Here is a 17,529-nt window from a genome sequence, read left to right on the forward strand (position 1 = left end):
TGTCCAGGAGGTCCCATGCAGCCCCATAACCCTCTCTCCTGCATAAGGCAATTTTCAAGAGTAGAACAGCTTGAATATCTTGCCCTCCCCTTCCCAGCTCCCAGGAAACACAGGGCAAAGCCTGCAGAAAGTCTCTGGCTGACAGATGCTGAGTGGCTGGAGAATATTCCAGGAGCAGCTCTGGGAATCTGAGAATTCTCAGCTGGGGTTCCACATGTACATCCCCCAGCCAGTGGGGCAAACCTCCCCCTGCACAGGGCAGGCTGCACACAGCATTCCCCATCCCAGGAATGGTGAGACCAAGGAGGTTCTCAGACACTGCCTGCAGCCTCCTGGGGTGCCTTAGTCCAGATGTAACATCCCAGCACTCCAGCTGCACCCATAAACACCCCACTGCAGGCAGAGCTCTGTGCTGCCTCATCACTCCAGCAGTTCGAGTTACTGGCTGACAGCAACAAAGGTGCTGAAAGACAAGAGACTCGGTGCCAGCGTGGTGCCAGCATCTGTGCAGCTTGATGACATACTCAGGATCATAGAAACATGGAATCTCCCAAGCTGGGAGGGACCCCAAAGGCCCCTGGAATCCCACTCTTGGCTCCACACAGCCCAGCCAAGTGTGGCACTGAGGGCATCATCTAGACTCTTATCACCCTCAGCCCAGCTCAGGGCTGGGACCCCTTCCCTGGGGAGCCTGTGCCAGCGTCCGACCCCCCATCTCAGCACAGAACCTCTTCCTGACCCCCGGCCTGACCCTCCCCTGGCAGCTTCACGCCGTCCCCTGGGGTTCTGTCCCTGCTCCCCAAAGAGAGGAGAGGGATCGGTGCTGCCCCTTTGCTCCTCTCAGCAGGAAGCCACAGAACCCATGAGGTCTCCCCTCAGCCTCCTCTTCTCCAAGCTAAGCAGCCCCAGGGCCTTCAGCCTCTCCTTGGGAGGCTTCCCCTCCAGACCTTCCCCATCCTCGCTGCCTCCTCCAGACACTCCCACAGGTCCCTGTCCCTCTTGTCCTGTGGTGCCCAAACCTGCCCCAGGACTGGAGGTGAGGCCGCCCCAGCGCAGGGCAGAGCATGTCAATCCCTCCCTGGACCTGCTGTGCCAGGCTGGATGCACCCCAGGGTACAGTCAGCCCTCCTGGCTGCCTGGGCACGCTGCTGGCTCATGGGTAACCCCTTGTTGACCCCCAAATCCCTCTCACACGGCTCCCCTCCAGCACCTGACCCCCCAGGCTGGATGCTCAGCCAGGGCTGCCCCTTCCCAGAGCCAGAACCCAGCCCTTGCCCCCATTAAACTCCACGCTGTTGGTGACCGCCCAGCTCTCTGATCTGCCCAGCTCACTCTGTAAGGCCTCTCCACCCTCAACGGAGTCAGCAGCTCCTCCCAATTTGGTGCCATCTGCAGATTTACTGAAGTCACCCTCTGGGCCTGAGTCCAGGTCGTTAAAAAGAGCTGGGCCTAGAATGGAACCCTGGGGAACCCCACTAGTGACCAGCTGCCAGCCAGATGTATCACCCTTTGGGGCTGACCCTGCAGCCAGCTGCCCACCCACAGCTGAATGACAACAGGCACAAGCTGGAGGTTGAACCCGAGTATGAGGAAAAACATCTTCACCTCCTGAGGGTGTCCAAGCACTGGGACAGGCTGCCCACAGAGGTTGTGGGAAACAAGCCAAACCTGCCTGGACACTGTCAGGTGCGACCTGCTAGAGGTGGCCCTGCTTTAGCAGGGGGGTTGGACTAGATGGTCTCCAAAGTCCCTGGAACCCCCCTCAATCTGTGATTCTGTGAATAAAGCTCCACCTATTAAAGACTTATCATTCATTATCATTTCATAAACAGAGGCACAAGTCTTCTGTTGCCAGAGTAGTTTCTTTCCCTCTGTTCTGAGACCTTTTTATCTTAGAAAAGCACCAGGCAAAGATTAACAAAGCAGCGCCTTGAAATGGAGCCGTGTTTAGAGCGACAGCCAGACCATAATGGACGTAGGATGTACAACTGTCTGGGAAAACAATTTGTGTGGGACAGACAGAACTGACAGCACAAGAAAAGGAGCTTCCCTTTTAAGGAAGCACACGCTCCAAGCAGAGAAGAAATGAGGCGTTAACACCATGGAGGCTACCAGAGCTTCACAGGGGTGAATTTAATGGAGGCTCAGTACTTTCCAGACAGCAGCATGAGAGAACCAACGGCTAACCTATCAGAGGCTATGTGGGTGGCAGGGATTGCAAGAAAAGAGGTGATAATATGACATCCAGAGCACCAAAGTGGGCTCAGCTCCTCAGGTGACTGGCAGTAGGTACCCACGGAATGTCAGAATACCTGGAGGCTGCCAGCACAGATGGGCTTACACTATCAGTGGAGAGGTAGACTCGGAAAGGACATGGAGATTTACACACCTGTCAAAGGGCTCTGAGCCCCAAAAAAGCACCACAAGGCAAAGAAACTGGAACCAGGATGTGATGAGGGTGTGAGCTTTGAAGACTAAGGAAGCCTCCCTTTTGGGACCAAGGAGGTTGGGGGGAACTGTAGTGAGGAAACAAGAAGTGTGGGAATAGCAAGAGAGATGGGGAGCAGAGAGAAATTCCAGGGTTTAGAATGGAAAATTCAAGCATTGAGGATCAAGCACAGGTAGACACTGAAAGCCAGACACAAGCCCAAGGATGAAAGGATCAGCAACTCTCTGGACAATGCAGGCCCCTTGAACTCTGCTGTTTCCATGGGTTCGCTTCGGCCCTACGAGGACGCAGCTGCAGAACCCAGAACCTGGCAGCTGTACTGGGCCAGAGAGACCTGAGGACCAGCCCATCTCCTCCAGGCACAGCTGCGCTCTGAACCAGCTCTTGGCCAGCCTCAAAAACAGGCTCAAAACACGGGATATCCCTCAGACCCACCGGGCCCCAGGGCCCGCGGCCTAGCACCACCGTCCATCCAGCAAGCGGCAGTGCTGGCTCGGCTAACCCCGCCTGAGGAGAGGGCCTCACAGGCCGGGCTGTGCTCCACGCTCCTTCCCACCCCCAGCCCCAGCCCCAGCCTGGCTCTTCCAGACTTTCACCCACTGCCTACTTACTTTTTAATTAGATTTTTTTAAACAAAAAGTGAAAAGTCTTTTTCTAAAACCCCTCTAATTACACCAAGGCGCCGAACTGATTGTGAAGGGAATAGGAAATGAAAGCGACTCACCCTCTGAGGGAGAATTTTGTCAGCCATCTTCCTCCTCTTGGCACTGTACATTTTTTAAAGAAAAAAACACGTTACCATGGTGACAGATCTAGGAGTAACGAGGCCACCTGCTAAATTATCCTGACATCTCCACATGCTGGTGCACAGCTGTGCATGCATCAGCAAAAGGGGCTCACCCATGCCCAGGACCCAGGCCCCCTTCTCTCAGCAGCCTGGGGAGGTAGTTAGCTCAGAACAAATCAGGGCTGGCTGGTATGCATCTTGGACAGAAGTGTGTAAGTTCTTTGATCACAGCATCTTCTGCGGTGCAGCGTGTGCAAGTGCCTGTGCACGGGCTGGCTGTAGTCACAGACAGCACAGGCAGGACAGCACGGGCTGGCTGGCTGTAGATATGGAAAGCTCACACAGGACAGCAGCCCACACGTGTGGAAGTGTGTGTGGATCTACCTCTGCACACCCACGTGTGTGTGGATCTACCTCTGCACACCCACGTGGATGTGGCAGGGGGCCTGTAAACAGAGCATGAACTTGTTCCAGCAGATCCCATGCCCCAAATTAAGTGCTGATGAAAACACACATATATGTGTGGATTTCATCTTAGGGATGAAAACACACATATATACACACCCTTCTCTATGTACTCACACTTGGTTTACTGTCACATATTTGCATGAGTGATATGCCAAGGTAAGTAAGTATTCATCTTCATGCATGCACATGTGGGAAGATGTGTGTGTGCCAGCAGTGCATATATATATATATATAATTTGTATATCCATGCACAGTGCCTATATAAGCACATTTATTTATCTATGCTCTTAAAAACATACTTGTGTCCATAAAGATAAATGTATATGTGCCTAAGAATAGGTGCTGTCAGGAAGGTTGCCAAATACATTGTCTTTCAACTTCTTCGTCTTCTAGGAGCTGCCTGTGCCTACCAAGTCTGTCAGCTGGGTTTCTCTTACAGGGCCAAGAGAGAACCCAGGCCTTGTTCTTCACCTCTGTAATTTGTGAGGCCTTTTATCTGAGGCAGGAGATTAATCACTCCATCTGAGACAGACAAATGGGAGGAGGCGAAGCGCCTGCTGCCGCTCTGCCGTGTCAGGAGGATGCTCCTCCTTCCTGTTCTCACCCAGGAAGACTTCCACCAGCCACGGCCAGGTAAAAGCTGTTTCCACACACATTGATGAGGCATGCTCCCTTCCCAAAATACCACATTCTTAGCTTCTTCCTGGTCCCCAAGTAGGCAAACCCTGAGAAACTCTTTGTGCCTGGAGGTGCGAACCACATCCTTGCTTGGGGGCAGAAAATTCACAGTCACACCTAACTTCACAGGTGAACAACATCCCTCTGTAGAAGTGTAGGGACAATGGGACTGGAATGTTGTGTGGTATGAACTTCCAACACCTTCTACAGCTCACAAAGCCAAATTGCACTGAAACCCTTCACAGAGTCTGGGAGCGATGCCTGAGCAGTCCCTGCAGCCCCACCTGCAGCAACCCCAAAGCCTGGCAGTTAAAAAGCACTAACAAACCAACCAAAACCCCCAACACCTTGGGTCTCAAACAGGTTTTCCAAGAGTCTATTAGGGAAACAAGAATTTGTGTCTCCACCAGACCTGCCAGGAAAGGCCAGCTCCACCTTCCTGGCCTGTTTGTGCCACAGAACACAGGACTCAGTTACTCCTGGAACTGGATCCAAGGTGCCAGAAAAGTTTGCCTGAAAAAACAGGAAAATTTCAATTGGGAATAACAGGAGGTGGAAATGAATGAGGGGAAAGCATTTAACACATCACCTGGAGGGAAGGAATGGCAAAAGGAAGAGAAACCTTCCTGAGCACCTCTCTGGGGTGAGCTGGACTCACTGCAGTGGTGATTCCTGCTGCGTTCTGAACCAGGAGCACTGAAGTTAAGAGCTGGGGAGGGGTAACTTCTTCCTTCGGGGAATTAGGCCATCAACTTGTAGAAAATACTGTTCTCTAACCATCCCAGGACACTAATTAGTGACTAAAGTTCACCTCAGTTTCCCAGCAGCAGCAATTTTTCAGGGTGTATCTACTCTGAAGGGCAGGCATTGTTTGTGTGGCTTCCTGGGGTACCTCCTGGCAAGAGCTGTGGCATGTGTGTTTGGGTTTGTGCTGGGCAAGGCCCCCACAACACGTATGTACCTCTTGTGCTCAGGTGCTGCACTCACACACCTTCCCTCTGAACTCAATCTTCTTGTCACAGTGTATTGACCCTCTCAGAGCTGATGTCCTTGCCAGATGCATCCCAGACACAAGCACTCCCAAGTCAGGCTGGCTGAGCCAAGGCAAAATAACCTGGGCAGAGCAGGGCTCCTGAAGCCCTGGGCTTAGGCAGTCATGTTTTACCTACAGACCGGTACAGTAACCCCACCAGAATCCTGAGGCTATAAACAAACCTATAATGACTTTGCCAAAGGCAGCCCACCCAGCTGACAGCACCCAATGTATTTCTCAGGACCTGGCTGCCACTGGCACTCAGCACTGCACAAAGTGGGTGGATTTTAAAGAGAAAGTTCCTTTTAAAAAATACCTCTAATTCTATGGCAGCACTTTCTGTGCATATGGCTTTGCTTTATACAGAGGGATGTCTGTGACAGTGGCACATTCCATCACCACTCTCCTGAGTGGCCACACTACAAGTATTCACATGACCAACCCAAACTTTTTCCCCACTTGCCTCATCTCCAAACCATTTTGTTGGCCAATTGGGACTCAGAGAAACTACACAGAGTGGACAACAAATACAACAACAATTGTCCTGTGTTTGAAAAGTTCATTGAGTTTAAAGGCTGAATATAATGGCCAGGTTTATAGCCTGACACACCTGCACCAAAGCATCAACTGCAAAGCCAGACATCAGTGAAGATCAGTCTGTTCAAGCCCATTCACAAAGAAAGGGAAGAGTTAAATTTGCCAGTGTTCTTCCTGCTTTGAGACACTGGCAACACACAACCCTTCTATCTCCTTCCACTGACAGGTCTTACCCATTGCTAAAAAGATACTGGTTTTTCCTCCTCCAGCTGTCCTGCCTCCCCTTCTCCCTGGCACACTCACCTCCTGGTTCGGTTCTGAGTGGCTTGCTGCTGCTGCTGCACTTGCTGCTGCACCTGCTGCTGCTGGACCTGCTGCGGTGCAGCGCGTTTGCGGGTCGTTTCCATCACGGTCTGGGGCATCCCAGGTCGCACGGAGGGGCTGCCAACGTACGGGGGGCCTGGGGGACCCATGGGAGCCCCCTGATGGGGCATTCGGGCTCCTGAGGGCATCCCAGGTCGCTAGAGAAGAAGCAGAACACAAACACTGTTTGGTGCCTGTTTCTTGGGCTGCAGAGACATTGGCACATCCTCAGACCCCAGCTCGAGCGAGTTCCCATCCTGGCCATGCTGGGAAGCGCCCAGCAGCAACACTGTGAGCTCTGGGCTGGTGCTCCTGGGCATGGGAAAGAGGAATTCAGTGATACAGCAGACAGGAGACAGGGATGATGGAGAATACTCAGCTTGGGAGAACTCACAGAATCACCAGGTTGGAAAAGCCCTTTAAGCCCATCAAGTCCAACCACTCCCATCCTGTGCTGCCCCAGCTCCCTGAGCACCTCATCTCCCCTCTGTTCAACACCCCCAGGGCTGGGGACTCAGCCCCTCCCTGGGCAGCCTGTGCCACAGCCCCACAACTCTGCCAGGGAGGAACTTTGCCCTCCCAGCTGAGCTGACCCTGCCCTGGGGCAGCTTGAGCCCATTGCCCCTCCTCCCATCTCCTGTCCCCTGGCTGCAGAGACCATCGCCCACCTCTCTGCACCCTCCTGGCAGGGCAGGGCAGGGCAGGGCAGGGGGGAGAAGGGCTCCCCTCAGCCTCCTCTGCTCCAGGCTCAGCACCCCCAGCTCCCTCAGCCGCTCCTCAGAGGATTTGCCCTCCAGCCCCTTCCCCAGCCTGGTTGCCCTTCTCTGCACTCGCTCCAGGACCTCCCTGTCCTTCTGGTGCTGAGGAGCCCACAACTGGACCCAGCACTCCAGCTGCAGCCTCCCCAGTGCCCAGCCCAGGGGCACAAGCCCCTCCCCAGCCCCACTGGCCACACTATTGCTGGCACAAGCCAGGATGCCCTTGGCCTTCCTGGCCCCTGGGCACACTGCTGGCTCGTGGGCAGCCTGCAGCCACCCAGCACCCCCAGGTCCTGCTCTGCCTGACAGCTCTCCAGACAGTCTCCCCAGCCTGGAGCTGCAGGGGGTTGTTGTGTCCCATGGGCAGGACTCTGCCCTTGGCCTGCTTGAACCTCATCCCCTTGGGCTCAGCCCATGGATCCAGCCTGGTCAGGTCCCTCTGAGGAGCCTCCCCACCCTCAGGCAGATCAAGACTTCCCCCAGCTCAGTGTCCCCCTCAAACCCACTGAGGGAACATCCCATCCCTTCACCCAGGTCAGTGATAAACCCTCACCAGCTCACTGCTTACTAGGGGCCAAAAAAGGCACTAACAGAAGAAATGCCAGGGAAGGCAACAGAACCTCCCTGTGCCTCTCTGCAGGGCTTGGCTACGTGCTCAATGCTGGGGGCAGGTCTGGTTCCTGCAGCTCAGCACTGGCACAGAAGGTCTGGGAAAGGCACAGAGGATGGCAAGGAAATCTCTGAGATACAGAACTGCATCCGTGAAAGGGAAAGTGGAAATACTCTGATCTCCCCATCAGCAAAGAGGGAATCCCAGGGAATCTAAGAGGGCATTTACCAGAGCTCTGCAAAATCACGAGTGACCTGGAGAGGGCAGCTGGGGACTGACTGTTCACTGCCCCTGCCAGAGGAATAATCCATCAGCAGAGGAGATGCTCTCAACCAGAGGGCAGTTTGCAACAGAGGGGTGTTCAGGCTCTGGAGCCCCTTTCCAAAGGTGACAACAGCACGGGCAACACACCTGGCTCAGAAACTTCTCTGAGTCATTTTCACAGAATCACCAGGTTGGAAAAGCCCTTTGAGTCCATCCAGTCCAACCATCCCCATCCTGAGCTGCCCCAGCTCCCTGAGCACCTCATCTCCCCCCTGTTCAACACCCCCAGGGCTGGGGACTCAGCCCCTCCCTGGGCAGCCTGTGCCACAGCCCCACAGCTCTGCCAGGGAAGAACTTTGCCCTTGAGCAGTGGGGTCAGGAGGATGGGTCAGTCTGTTCAGTGGAGCCCAGGGACTGGGTAAGAGATGATGGGCACAAACTGGGACTCATGGTGAGGTGGAACTTCTTTGCTGGGAGGGTGGCAGAGCCCTGGGACCGGCTGCCCAGAGAGGTTGGGGAGTCTCCATAGAATCACAGAATCATAGAATGTTCTGGGCTGGGAGGGACCCCAAGGGTCCCAGAGCTCCAACCCCCTGCCACAGGCAGGGACACCAACCTCCAGGCCTGGAGCTACACAAGGGTGCCCAGGGCCCCAGCCAACCTGGCCTGGAACACCCCCAGGGACGGGGCACCCACCCCCTCTCTGGGCAGCCCCTTCCAGCCCCTCCCCACTCTCTCTGCACAGAACTTCCCCCCAGTCTCTCCTCTCCCCCTTCCCTCCTCCAGCTTCACTCCAGCCCCTTGTCCTGCCAGTCTCTGCCCTTCCCAAGAGCTGATTCCCCTCCTGTTCCTGGGGTCCCTTCAGGGACGGGGAGGCTGCACTGAGGTCCCCCCACAGCCTTCTCTTCTCCAGGCTGACCCAGCCCAGCTCCCTCAGCCTCTCTTCATCTCTGTAGACATTCAAAACCCGCCTGGATGCTGCCCTGTGCAGCCTCTCTAAGGGGACCCTGCTCTGGGGGGGCTGCACTAGGTGGTCTCCAGAGGTCTCTGCCAACCCCCATCATTCAGTGAGTCTACAATAAGCAAAAATTTAAGCAGCAGTTTATTTCATCTTCATCTCACCCTTTCATATTATTATATATTCTAGATACAATTCATACCAGCATCTCCGAATCCACCCCCAAAGCTACTGCAGTCCCCAAAGCCCCTGCTCAGTGCCCTCCCATTCCACCATTGCACTTGGACTTGATGATCTCAAAGGTCGTTTCCATCCAACCTGGTGATGCTGTGATCACAAGTCTCTGAAATCCCTCGCACTTGTGAGCAGGAAGGGCACAGGGGAAAGAAGGGGGATGAAGAACCAGTGGCTGTGTACAGACAGAGGAGGAAGGCTGAGGTGGGAAAGAGGGAGCCAAGCAGGCACATCCAGGGAGTATTCATGCAGGAAACGGCTGTGGGTGCAGACACCGAGCAGGAGGAGGCAGCAAACAGGCAGAACTGCAGCTCTGTGCAGGGCTGGGAAGCTCAGCTCAGCTCATCTCCCACCAACACCCAGAGCTGCTGGAACCCAGCAGCTCCCTGCAGCTCCACGGACTCCCCCAGCCCCTGACCAGAGGCAGCAGAAACAAACGGCCCCGAAAATGCCTCTCTGGAGCTTGTTTGAGAGATCTGTGTCACCTGCCAGTCCACACACACTGTCACCTTCCAGCAAGGAGCAGACCAGCGGGCCGGCTGTTGCCTGTCAATCAGCCAGGCATTTGACAGTCATTCTGAACAGGCAACTGTCTCATGTTCACCCCTTCTGGAGACTGGCCACAAGGACCAGGCTGCAGGCCCACTCCTCCTTCTAGAAAAGCCAGCTCACAGCCCAGAGAACAAGGTCAGCCAGGCAAAGCTGCTCTTGATCCACGTCTGGCACCTTTGAACTTCCTTCAGTCCCCTTTGTGAGGCATCAAATCAGAGACACAAAGACAAAACTGAGATAAAGGAGAGAGCTTCAGCAAAGCAATTCGCTCTCAGCCCTCACTCCACCTCGTCCCTTCCTCTCCCTTCTCATGTTCCTCTCTCTTTATCCTCTGTAGTTGAAATGTGACTCACCACACAGCTGCCACCTCCCTGCTGCAAGCCCACCAGCCCCCCAGGGTACAGAAATGCTGCCTCCAAACTCTCCAGAAGGAACACACAAGCAGCTCCTTAACCCATCTCAAAGCTGATTGTGCTCCCAAACACGTGTCCAAGACAACCCAGGGACAGACAAGACAGTGATTTTTTCACAAGACTAAAAAGCATTGATACCAAAGAATCCCAGACTCATAGGGGTGGGAAGGGCCCCCCAGAGCCCATGGGGTCCCACCCCTGCCCAAGCAGGGTCCCCAGGACAGGGGCTGGAATCTCTCCAGAGAAGGAGACTCCACACCCCTTGGGCAGCCTGTCCCAGGGCTCCCTCACCCTCACCAGCAAGAAGTTCTTCCCCACATTGGGGGGAACTCCCTGGGCTCCAACTTGAGCCCATCGCCCCTTGTCCTGTCCCCACAGACACTGAGCAGAGGCTGCCCATGGCCCCCTGAGTCCCACCCTTCAGCTATTGATCCCCATTGTGCAGAGAGAGTGGTGAGGGGCTGGAAGGGGCTGCCCAGAGAGGGGGTGGGTGCCCCGTCCCTGGGGGTGTTCCAGGCCAGGTTGGCTGGGGCCCTGGGCAACCTTGTGTAGCTCCAGGCCTGGAGGTTGGTGTCCCTGCCTGTGGCAGGGGGTTGGAGCTCTGGGACCCTTGGGGTCCCTCCCAGCCCAGACCCAACCTCTCTGCAAAGAACTTCCCCTCAATCTCTCCTCTCCCCCTTCCCTCCTCCAGCTTCACTCCAGCCCCTTGTCCTGCCAGTCTCTGCCCTTTAACAAGCCCATTCCCCTCCTGTTTGCACGCTCAGAGTCCCTTGGCTTCTCCAGGCTGCCCTACTCAAGCAGCTCCTTGTTCACCCAAACAGGGAGCACACGTGCAGCAAAGCAGGGACTCCCCTCCAAAGCCTGATCCCTGCCCACGTCCTGGCGCAGAGACCTGTGCAGACAGCTGCCTTAGGGGAGAGGAATGAACCACCCAAACAAGCCAGCTCACCAGGCTCTTCTCTAGCCTTTCTGGTGTCAGCTGATGTCTGTTCTGAGCAGGTAGTATTTATATCCAGGCTAATATAAAGATATTTTGAATTGGCAAAGTTGTACTGTCTCAAAACCCAGTACTCTCCTCACCTCACTCCTTCCAGCAGGGATGTCTACAAACTGATGTCTGGATGGAAGAAACAATCAGTATGACATGCTTAATTAAAACTGATCACCATTCAATTTGGGGAGAATATCTGCAGTTCTTCCCATTCTAACAAAACAAGTATCAATTCTGTAATATGCTGAACTATGAGTCCTTGAGGTGATTCAGTCCTTGTGTGCCTCAAAGAAGAGACAGACCACCAGCATCTCCCTCACCTTTGACAGATGTTTACTTCTTCAACCACTGCCCAAGAGCCTCCAGTGACAGAGATCACACAACCTTCCTCATCAGTCTCCATCTTCACATATTATAAAATGTAAAAAAGTTTCTCTTATTGATTCGGTCTCCACAGGCCTCCTCCTCCCACTGCCCCCTGAGCCACCCTTTGGTTTTGCTTGCTAGTCTCACAGATGACCCAAATTAGAAAAATACTCCTATAAGCATATGCCCCAGGTTCACAATTACTTGTGTATTATTCTCTGCCCTGTTTATTAATCAGACTAACAGTTTACTTGCTTTCTTGGTGGCTGCTGGCACACACTAGGCAGCTCACTCTGACATCCAAGCCTTCTCTCTGAGTAGATGCAGTTGATTTAAAACCCAGTGAATGAGGTGCACAATGTATGAAATTCACTGCCCACCCTCATTTCCCAATCACTGATAAATCCCTTAGACACTCCATGCACAGCTCTGGGACACCAGGCGTGTCTTTTTAGAGTCAGAGAGTTGCCTTGGTTGGAAGGGACCCTTTAGATGATCAAGTCCAACCATCACTCTAACCTGCCACCCACCACTAACCCTCAGCACCACTCTAACCATCTTTTAAATCCCTCCAGGGATGGAGACTCCACCACCTCCCTGGGGAGCTCATTCCAACGCCTGACAACTCGCTCTGGGAAGAAGTTCTTCCTGATATCCAATCTGAACCTTCCCTGGTCTAACTTGAAGCCATGTCCTCTTGTCCTGTCACTTGTCACTAGGGGGAACAGGTCAGCCCCTGCCTGTCCACAACCTCCCTTCAGGTAGTTGTAGAGAGCAATTAGATCTCCCCTCAATCTCCTCTCCTCCAGGCTAAACACCCCCAGCTCCCTCAGCCGCTCCTCATCACGTTTATTCCCCAGTGCCCTCACCAGCCTCACTGCCCTTCTCTGGACACACTCCCCCCATCTGCGGCGAGGGGCCCAAGCCTGGACACGCCACTCCAGGCTGGGCCTGGCCAGCACTGAGGGCCGGAGGACAGTTACTTCCCCAGCCCTACACACCACACTCCTCCTGACACAAGCCAGGATGCCCTTGGCCTTCCTGGCCCCTGGGCACACTGCTGGCTCGTGGGCAGCCGCAGTCACCCAACACCCCAGGTCCTTCTCCTCCAGCAGCTCCCCAGGCCCTGCCCCAGCCTGTAGTGCTGCGCAGGATCATTATGACCCAAATGTGAGACCCGGCACTTGGCTCTGTGGAACCTCACACCACTGGCCTTGGGCCACGGATCCAGCCTGGCCAGAGGCCTTGGCCTATCGATCCAGCCTGGCTATTGGCCTTGGCCCATAGATCCAGCCTGCCCAGAGGCCTTGGCCTATCGATCCAGCCTGCCCAGAGGCCTTGGCCTATCAATCCAGCCTGGCCAGCAGCCTTGGCCTCTTGACCCAGCCTGGCCAGAGCCCTTGGCCTATCGATCCAGCCTGGCCAGAGCCCTTGGCCTATCGACCCAGCCTGGCTATTGGCCTTGGCCCATAGATCCAGCCGGGCCAGAGCCCTTGGCCTATCAACCCAGCCTGGCCAGAGGCCTTGGCCTATCGATCCAGCCTGGCCAGAGCCCTTGGCCTATCGACCCAGCCTGGCCAGAGCCCTTGGCCTATCGACCCAGCCTGGCCAGAGCCCTTGGCCTATCGATCCAGCCTGGCCAGAGCCCTTGGCCCATAGATCCAGCCTGGCCAGAGCCCTTGGCCTATCGATCCAGCCTGGCCAGAGCCCTTGGCCCATAGATCCAGCCTGGCCAGAGGCCTTGGCCCATGGATCCATCCTGGCCAGATCCCTCTCTAGGACCTTCCTACCCTCAAGCAGATTGACACTCCTGCCTACCTTAGCATCACCTTCAAGATCACTAGGGGGACACTCAATCCCCATGCCCAGGCCATTAATAAAGGTGTTAAAGAGAACCAGGCCCAGCACAGAGCCCTAAGGACACCCTGCAGACCGGGTGCCAGCTGGATTTAGCTCCATTCACCACCACTCTCTGGGCCTGGCCATACAGCCAGTTTTTTACCCAAAGAGCCAGTTCTAACACTGGCAACAGGTTATTTATCACCATATTCCATATTTGCCTACGTGATGGCCTGCTTTTGTCACTGTCCTAACTGCCATTTCATATAACACATTTTCAGTACATAAAATCCTCAAACCAGATTCAAGAGGTAGATAACCAGACATAAAGAGGACCAGGGATACACAAATGAGTCACATAAGTGATACGGAGGTTTCTGTGAATTAGCAGTCCTGGTGTGTAACTAATAAACTGGAGAGATTAGCAGGAACCACGAAAAAACACATATTAGCAGAAAATAAATTTGGATAAGGACTTAAATTAACAGGAAGAGCTTCCTAAGCAGAGCACAGAGGACAAAGAACAAGATCACTATGGGGGAAAAATGTGATTTGAACTGACAGCAAGTATATTGTACACACAGATATGACTTGAGAGGTAAGGAAGGGATGTAGACCTTTAGAGGTGTATCTTGTATATAAAAGACAAGAAGATTGGTTTTGGAAAGCAGATAAAGTGGGAACAGAAAAAGGACACAAGCAGATTAAAAAGGTCAGAACAAGAAGACAAGAAAACGAACCTCTCAGCAGCTTCTCATGTGAAGATGACACAGGCAAGGTCAACAGGACAAGGCACCAAAAGGAAGACTGCTGCAATTGAGTCACAGGAGGACAGATGTCTGGATAAGAGCTTTGACAAGATCTGCACCACGGACCTTCTCAAGGCTGTGTGGGAAGATACCTGCTTGAGTAAGAGGGGAAAGGAAAAAAAGCAGGGGGGCAAGAACAAAACCAAAGGGAAACAAACACAACATCTATTGAAGGGATCCAGCCAGCAGAGAGGCCTCTGAGAGGGCCCAGAGGATGGAAGAAACTGAGGAAAGGAATGTCTTGCAGGAAGATTAATAACTCAGTTTGGGTCAACAAAACTTAAGGCAACAGCTGGACACCCCGAGGGAGATGTCATAAAGATAGCCTGAAATGTATTGCTGGACAGCTGAGAACACATCAATAAAGAGAGAAATAAACATAAAAGGTGTGATTAAAGCCATATTTATTCATAAAAGTGCTAGAAATAGAGCAGAGAGGAACAATAACAAAGGACAAAGTAAAGGTTGAAGCTTTTGGGGGAACAAAAAATATCTCTCACTTCCCACAACAACACTGTGCAAGACCTTGATGAACCCTGAGTAAACGAACTGTAAAAGTAACTAACTGGAAGGAATTGAACCTTTTAAGAAGGAGAACTGCTAACCAGAGCTGGAACAAACAATCAGGAACTCAGGCAGGACCAGAATGAAGTATCACACCTGATATTTTTCACCATTAAAAGATTCCAACTTTTTTAAGCACTAAGAGATTCCAGCTTCCATCCTGTTTGACTGGGACAAACAAGGCAGAAGGGATCTTCTGAGCTGGCAATGTGGGAAAGAACAAAGGCAAGATCAAGTGCACAAGAGCAAAGGGCGAAGTGACCTGAGCAAAGGAACGTGTGCTTCCAGAAAGATCAAGTGAATCCAAAAGCCAACCACCCTTAGGAAATCCTGCAAAGTTCATTGAAGTGGTCACACGGCAAAGGATGTTCTCAAAACATCCAACCTCTCTTTACCTATCCAGATTTGGGGGGAGTATTTAAAATAACCAAGTGAAATAATGTTATAATATATAAAATAATTAAAAGTTATAAAAAAAGAGAAATTAGGAGATATTTTTCACTGAAAATAGAGCAGAATCCGACTCCAAGGAATTCCAGTGAAGTTTGCCATATAACTTGATTTTTCAGTAAATTAATTCCTGTGCTGTCAAAGTGTGCATGGTGATAAAAGTCAACAGGCAGCAAGAGGAAAACTCAAGGTAACAACACATCCTCTTCTTCAGTAGGGTACAGGACCTGAGGAGATGAAACGAAGTTAGTTACAGGTTTTCTCCTCTCTTTAATAAAAGACCAACTATCTCTACATGTGTTTTGATCAAACCTGAGACAAGGGAGAAACTAAAGGAAAGAACAATGAAGGAAGGAAAAGTAGAACTAAGGGATGTAATCATGGAAAACAGGAGAGGGTCACACAAGAGGCGGTCAGGCAATAGCGTGACTGACAAGAAGCCCCAGCCTCTCTAACAAGTAGCCAATACTCCAGTACGATGCCACTAGAGGCAAAACTCCCAGGGCAGACAAGTCAGACTCTTACAGCATCCCAGGAAGGATGGGAACGAGTTCTGCTGTGTATTCACTCTGGGATAAGTGTGGAATTCCCATGCTTAGCAGGCCAGCACGCCGCTTTCACGTGAAGCCCACCTAGATGTGGGGAAGCAAAGTCACGTAGCTATTTCTGCCACTCTTCTCCATCCTCAAGGAAGACACCAGTGTGCAAACACCAACAGAAACCTCAGGAAAGGGAGAAGTCTCCCATACACCCCACCCTTCCCAACTCGCCCATGGTTCTGCCCGGCAACAGCCGTCCTGGGCCAGACCATCCCCACGAACCACCGTGTCCACACCAACACCACCGCTACGGACGCGTCACCTCCGCACAGCCACCAGCCTCCCAACAGCTCCTGCACACCAGCACCACGGGTCTCACAAGCACAGAACACCCCCTCAGAGTCCTCAGCCTCCCCAGTCCCACCGTATCCACGCCCTGCAGGACACACACCGGACACCACGCATCTGGAGCAAGCCCAAACTCTGGGGACAACTGCAGAGCCTGCCATGAGCTCCACAGACCTCTGACATCTTCACGCACCAGCCCCCACTTGATGTCTTCAAAAAGGTGTCACAGGAGGTGCCAGAAGCCTCACGAGAGAAAACAACTCGGTATTACCAGTAGCCAAACAACATCTGCATTCCTTGGGGGTCTTTAACAGCCTTATTTTCATTACAGGAGTATCAACACAAGAAACCCAAACGTTATAAATGGTGACTCAATCACTAGAGAGTCATTTAAAGATCATTTCTCATGGCAGCAAAACAGGGTCAGCATTTCCCCTTAAATGGAGATCAGAGACCTGGTTCTTAAACAAAAGCTTGGAGAAATGTTAAATACCTGAAGGATTGCTTTAATTAAGCATAGCACCCTGAAATTCTCTATGGGCGAGTTCCCATAGACTCTGCAGATCTGCAGAGCTAATCTTTTCAAGCCCCTGAAAGTCACCTGTTAAGTAGCCAGAGGATACACACAAGAGGCAAGACTGGAGACAAGAACCAGAGGCAGCACCACACGGCTTCACCAGGCTTTCATCAGAATTGTTTTCCCAAAACACAAGTTTGATTACAGAACAAAGTGTCCTACAAGCCCATTTGGGTCAGATCCAGTGCGGATCCTGCACCAGGATCGGGCTCAAAGGCAGGCGAGCCACCATTCCCAGAGAATCAAAGCAGAAATCACAGCCCACATCCCCCCAGCCACACGCCTGCATTATCAACGAAGCAGCGCATCTCCTGGGGGCTTTACAGCCCCCGGTGCTCTGCTGGCAAAAGGCAGTTAGTTACCAGCGCCCCAGGAGCACACGCACTGCAGGAGCAGATCCAGCCCAGCACAGAGCCTCCAGTTTCCACTCATCCCTCTATTCAGAGCCAGCCAGCTCACTAACTTTCCCGACTCACCACCCCATGGACCAGAAACTCAAAAAGTTTGCTTTTCGTAGCTTTGCGAGCCCCTCCTGTAACTTCGTCTGTAGCCATCGGGGTCTGCTCAGCCTCTCTCACTCTCTCTCTTCCTCTTTCTTTCCCTTTTTCTGCCTTTTTCTCCAACTCTCCCCTCTGAGTCCTGCTGGGCTCTCACACTTCTAATAGCGCGGAGTGGGGAGGGGGCCCCTTCAGGGCCTTGCTGACGGCCCACTCGCACGAAGCCTCAGCTGCTGCATTCCTCCACTGATAAGCCAGAAATAGTTTGTGCTGCCGGGTTCTCTCTCTCTGTGTGTGTGTTTACTCTGCAGGGACAGAAAATCCAGCTTTTTTAAACCTCTCTGTCCAAACAGCAGAGATAAGCAGGAGGCAAATTGAAAACAACCGTCTCGGCGTTTTCCAGCCTCCGCACCAAGGGGGATGGCAAATCCTGGGGCAAGGGGGA

At 52.9% G+C, this 17,529-nt stretch overlaps 1 protein-coding gene across 1 annotated transcript in view; it reads right to left on the reverse strand.

Annotated features, from left to right (window-relative positions):
- The window catches only part of SMARCD3 (SWI/SNF related BAF chromatin remodeling complex subunit D3), a 38,412-nt gene extending 21,210 nt beyond the window's left edge, over positions 1–17,202 (reverse strand). The window contains exons 1-3 of the mRNA XM_084260127.1: positions 17,064–17,202; positions 6,256–6,473; positions 3,174–3,216 (exon numbers count right to left, since the gene is read on the reverse strand). Coding sequence (XP_084116253.1) covers positions 3,174–3,216; positions 6,256–6,473; positions 17,064–17,141 — 339 coding nt within the window. The 5' untranslated portion in view covers positions 17,142–17,202. The remainder of the gene's footprint in view (positions 1–3,173; positions 3,217–6,255; positions 6,474–17,063) is intronic.
- Between the last annotated feature and the right edge of the window lie 327 nt (positions 17,203–17,529).

Source organism: Gallinula chloropus (assembly GCF_964237585.1).
Source record: "Gallinula chloropus genome assembly, chromosome: 2".
Classification (NCBI taxonomy): domain Eukaryota; kingdom Metazoa; phylum Chordata; class Aves; order Gruiformes; family Rallidae; genus Gallinula; species Gallinula chloropus.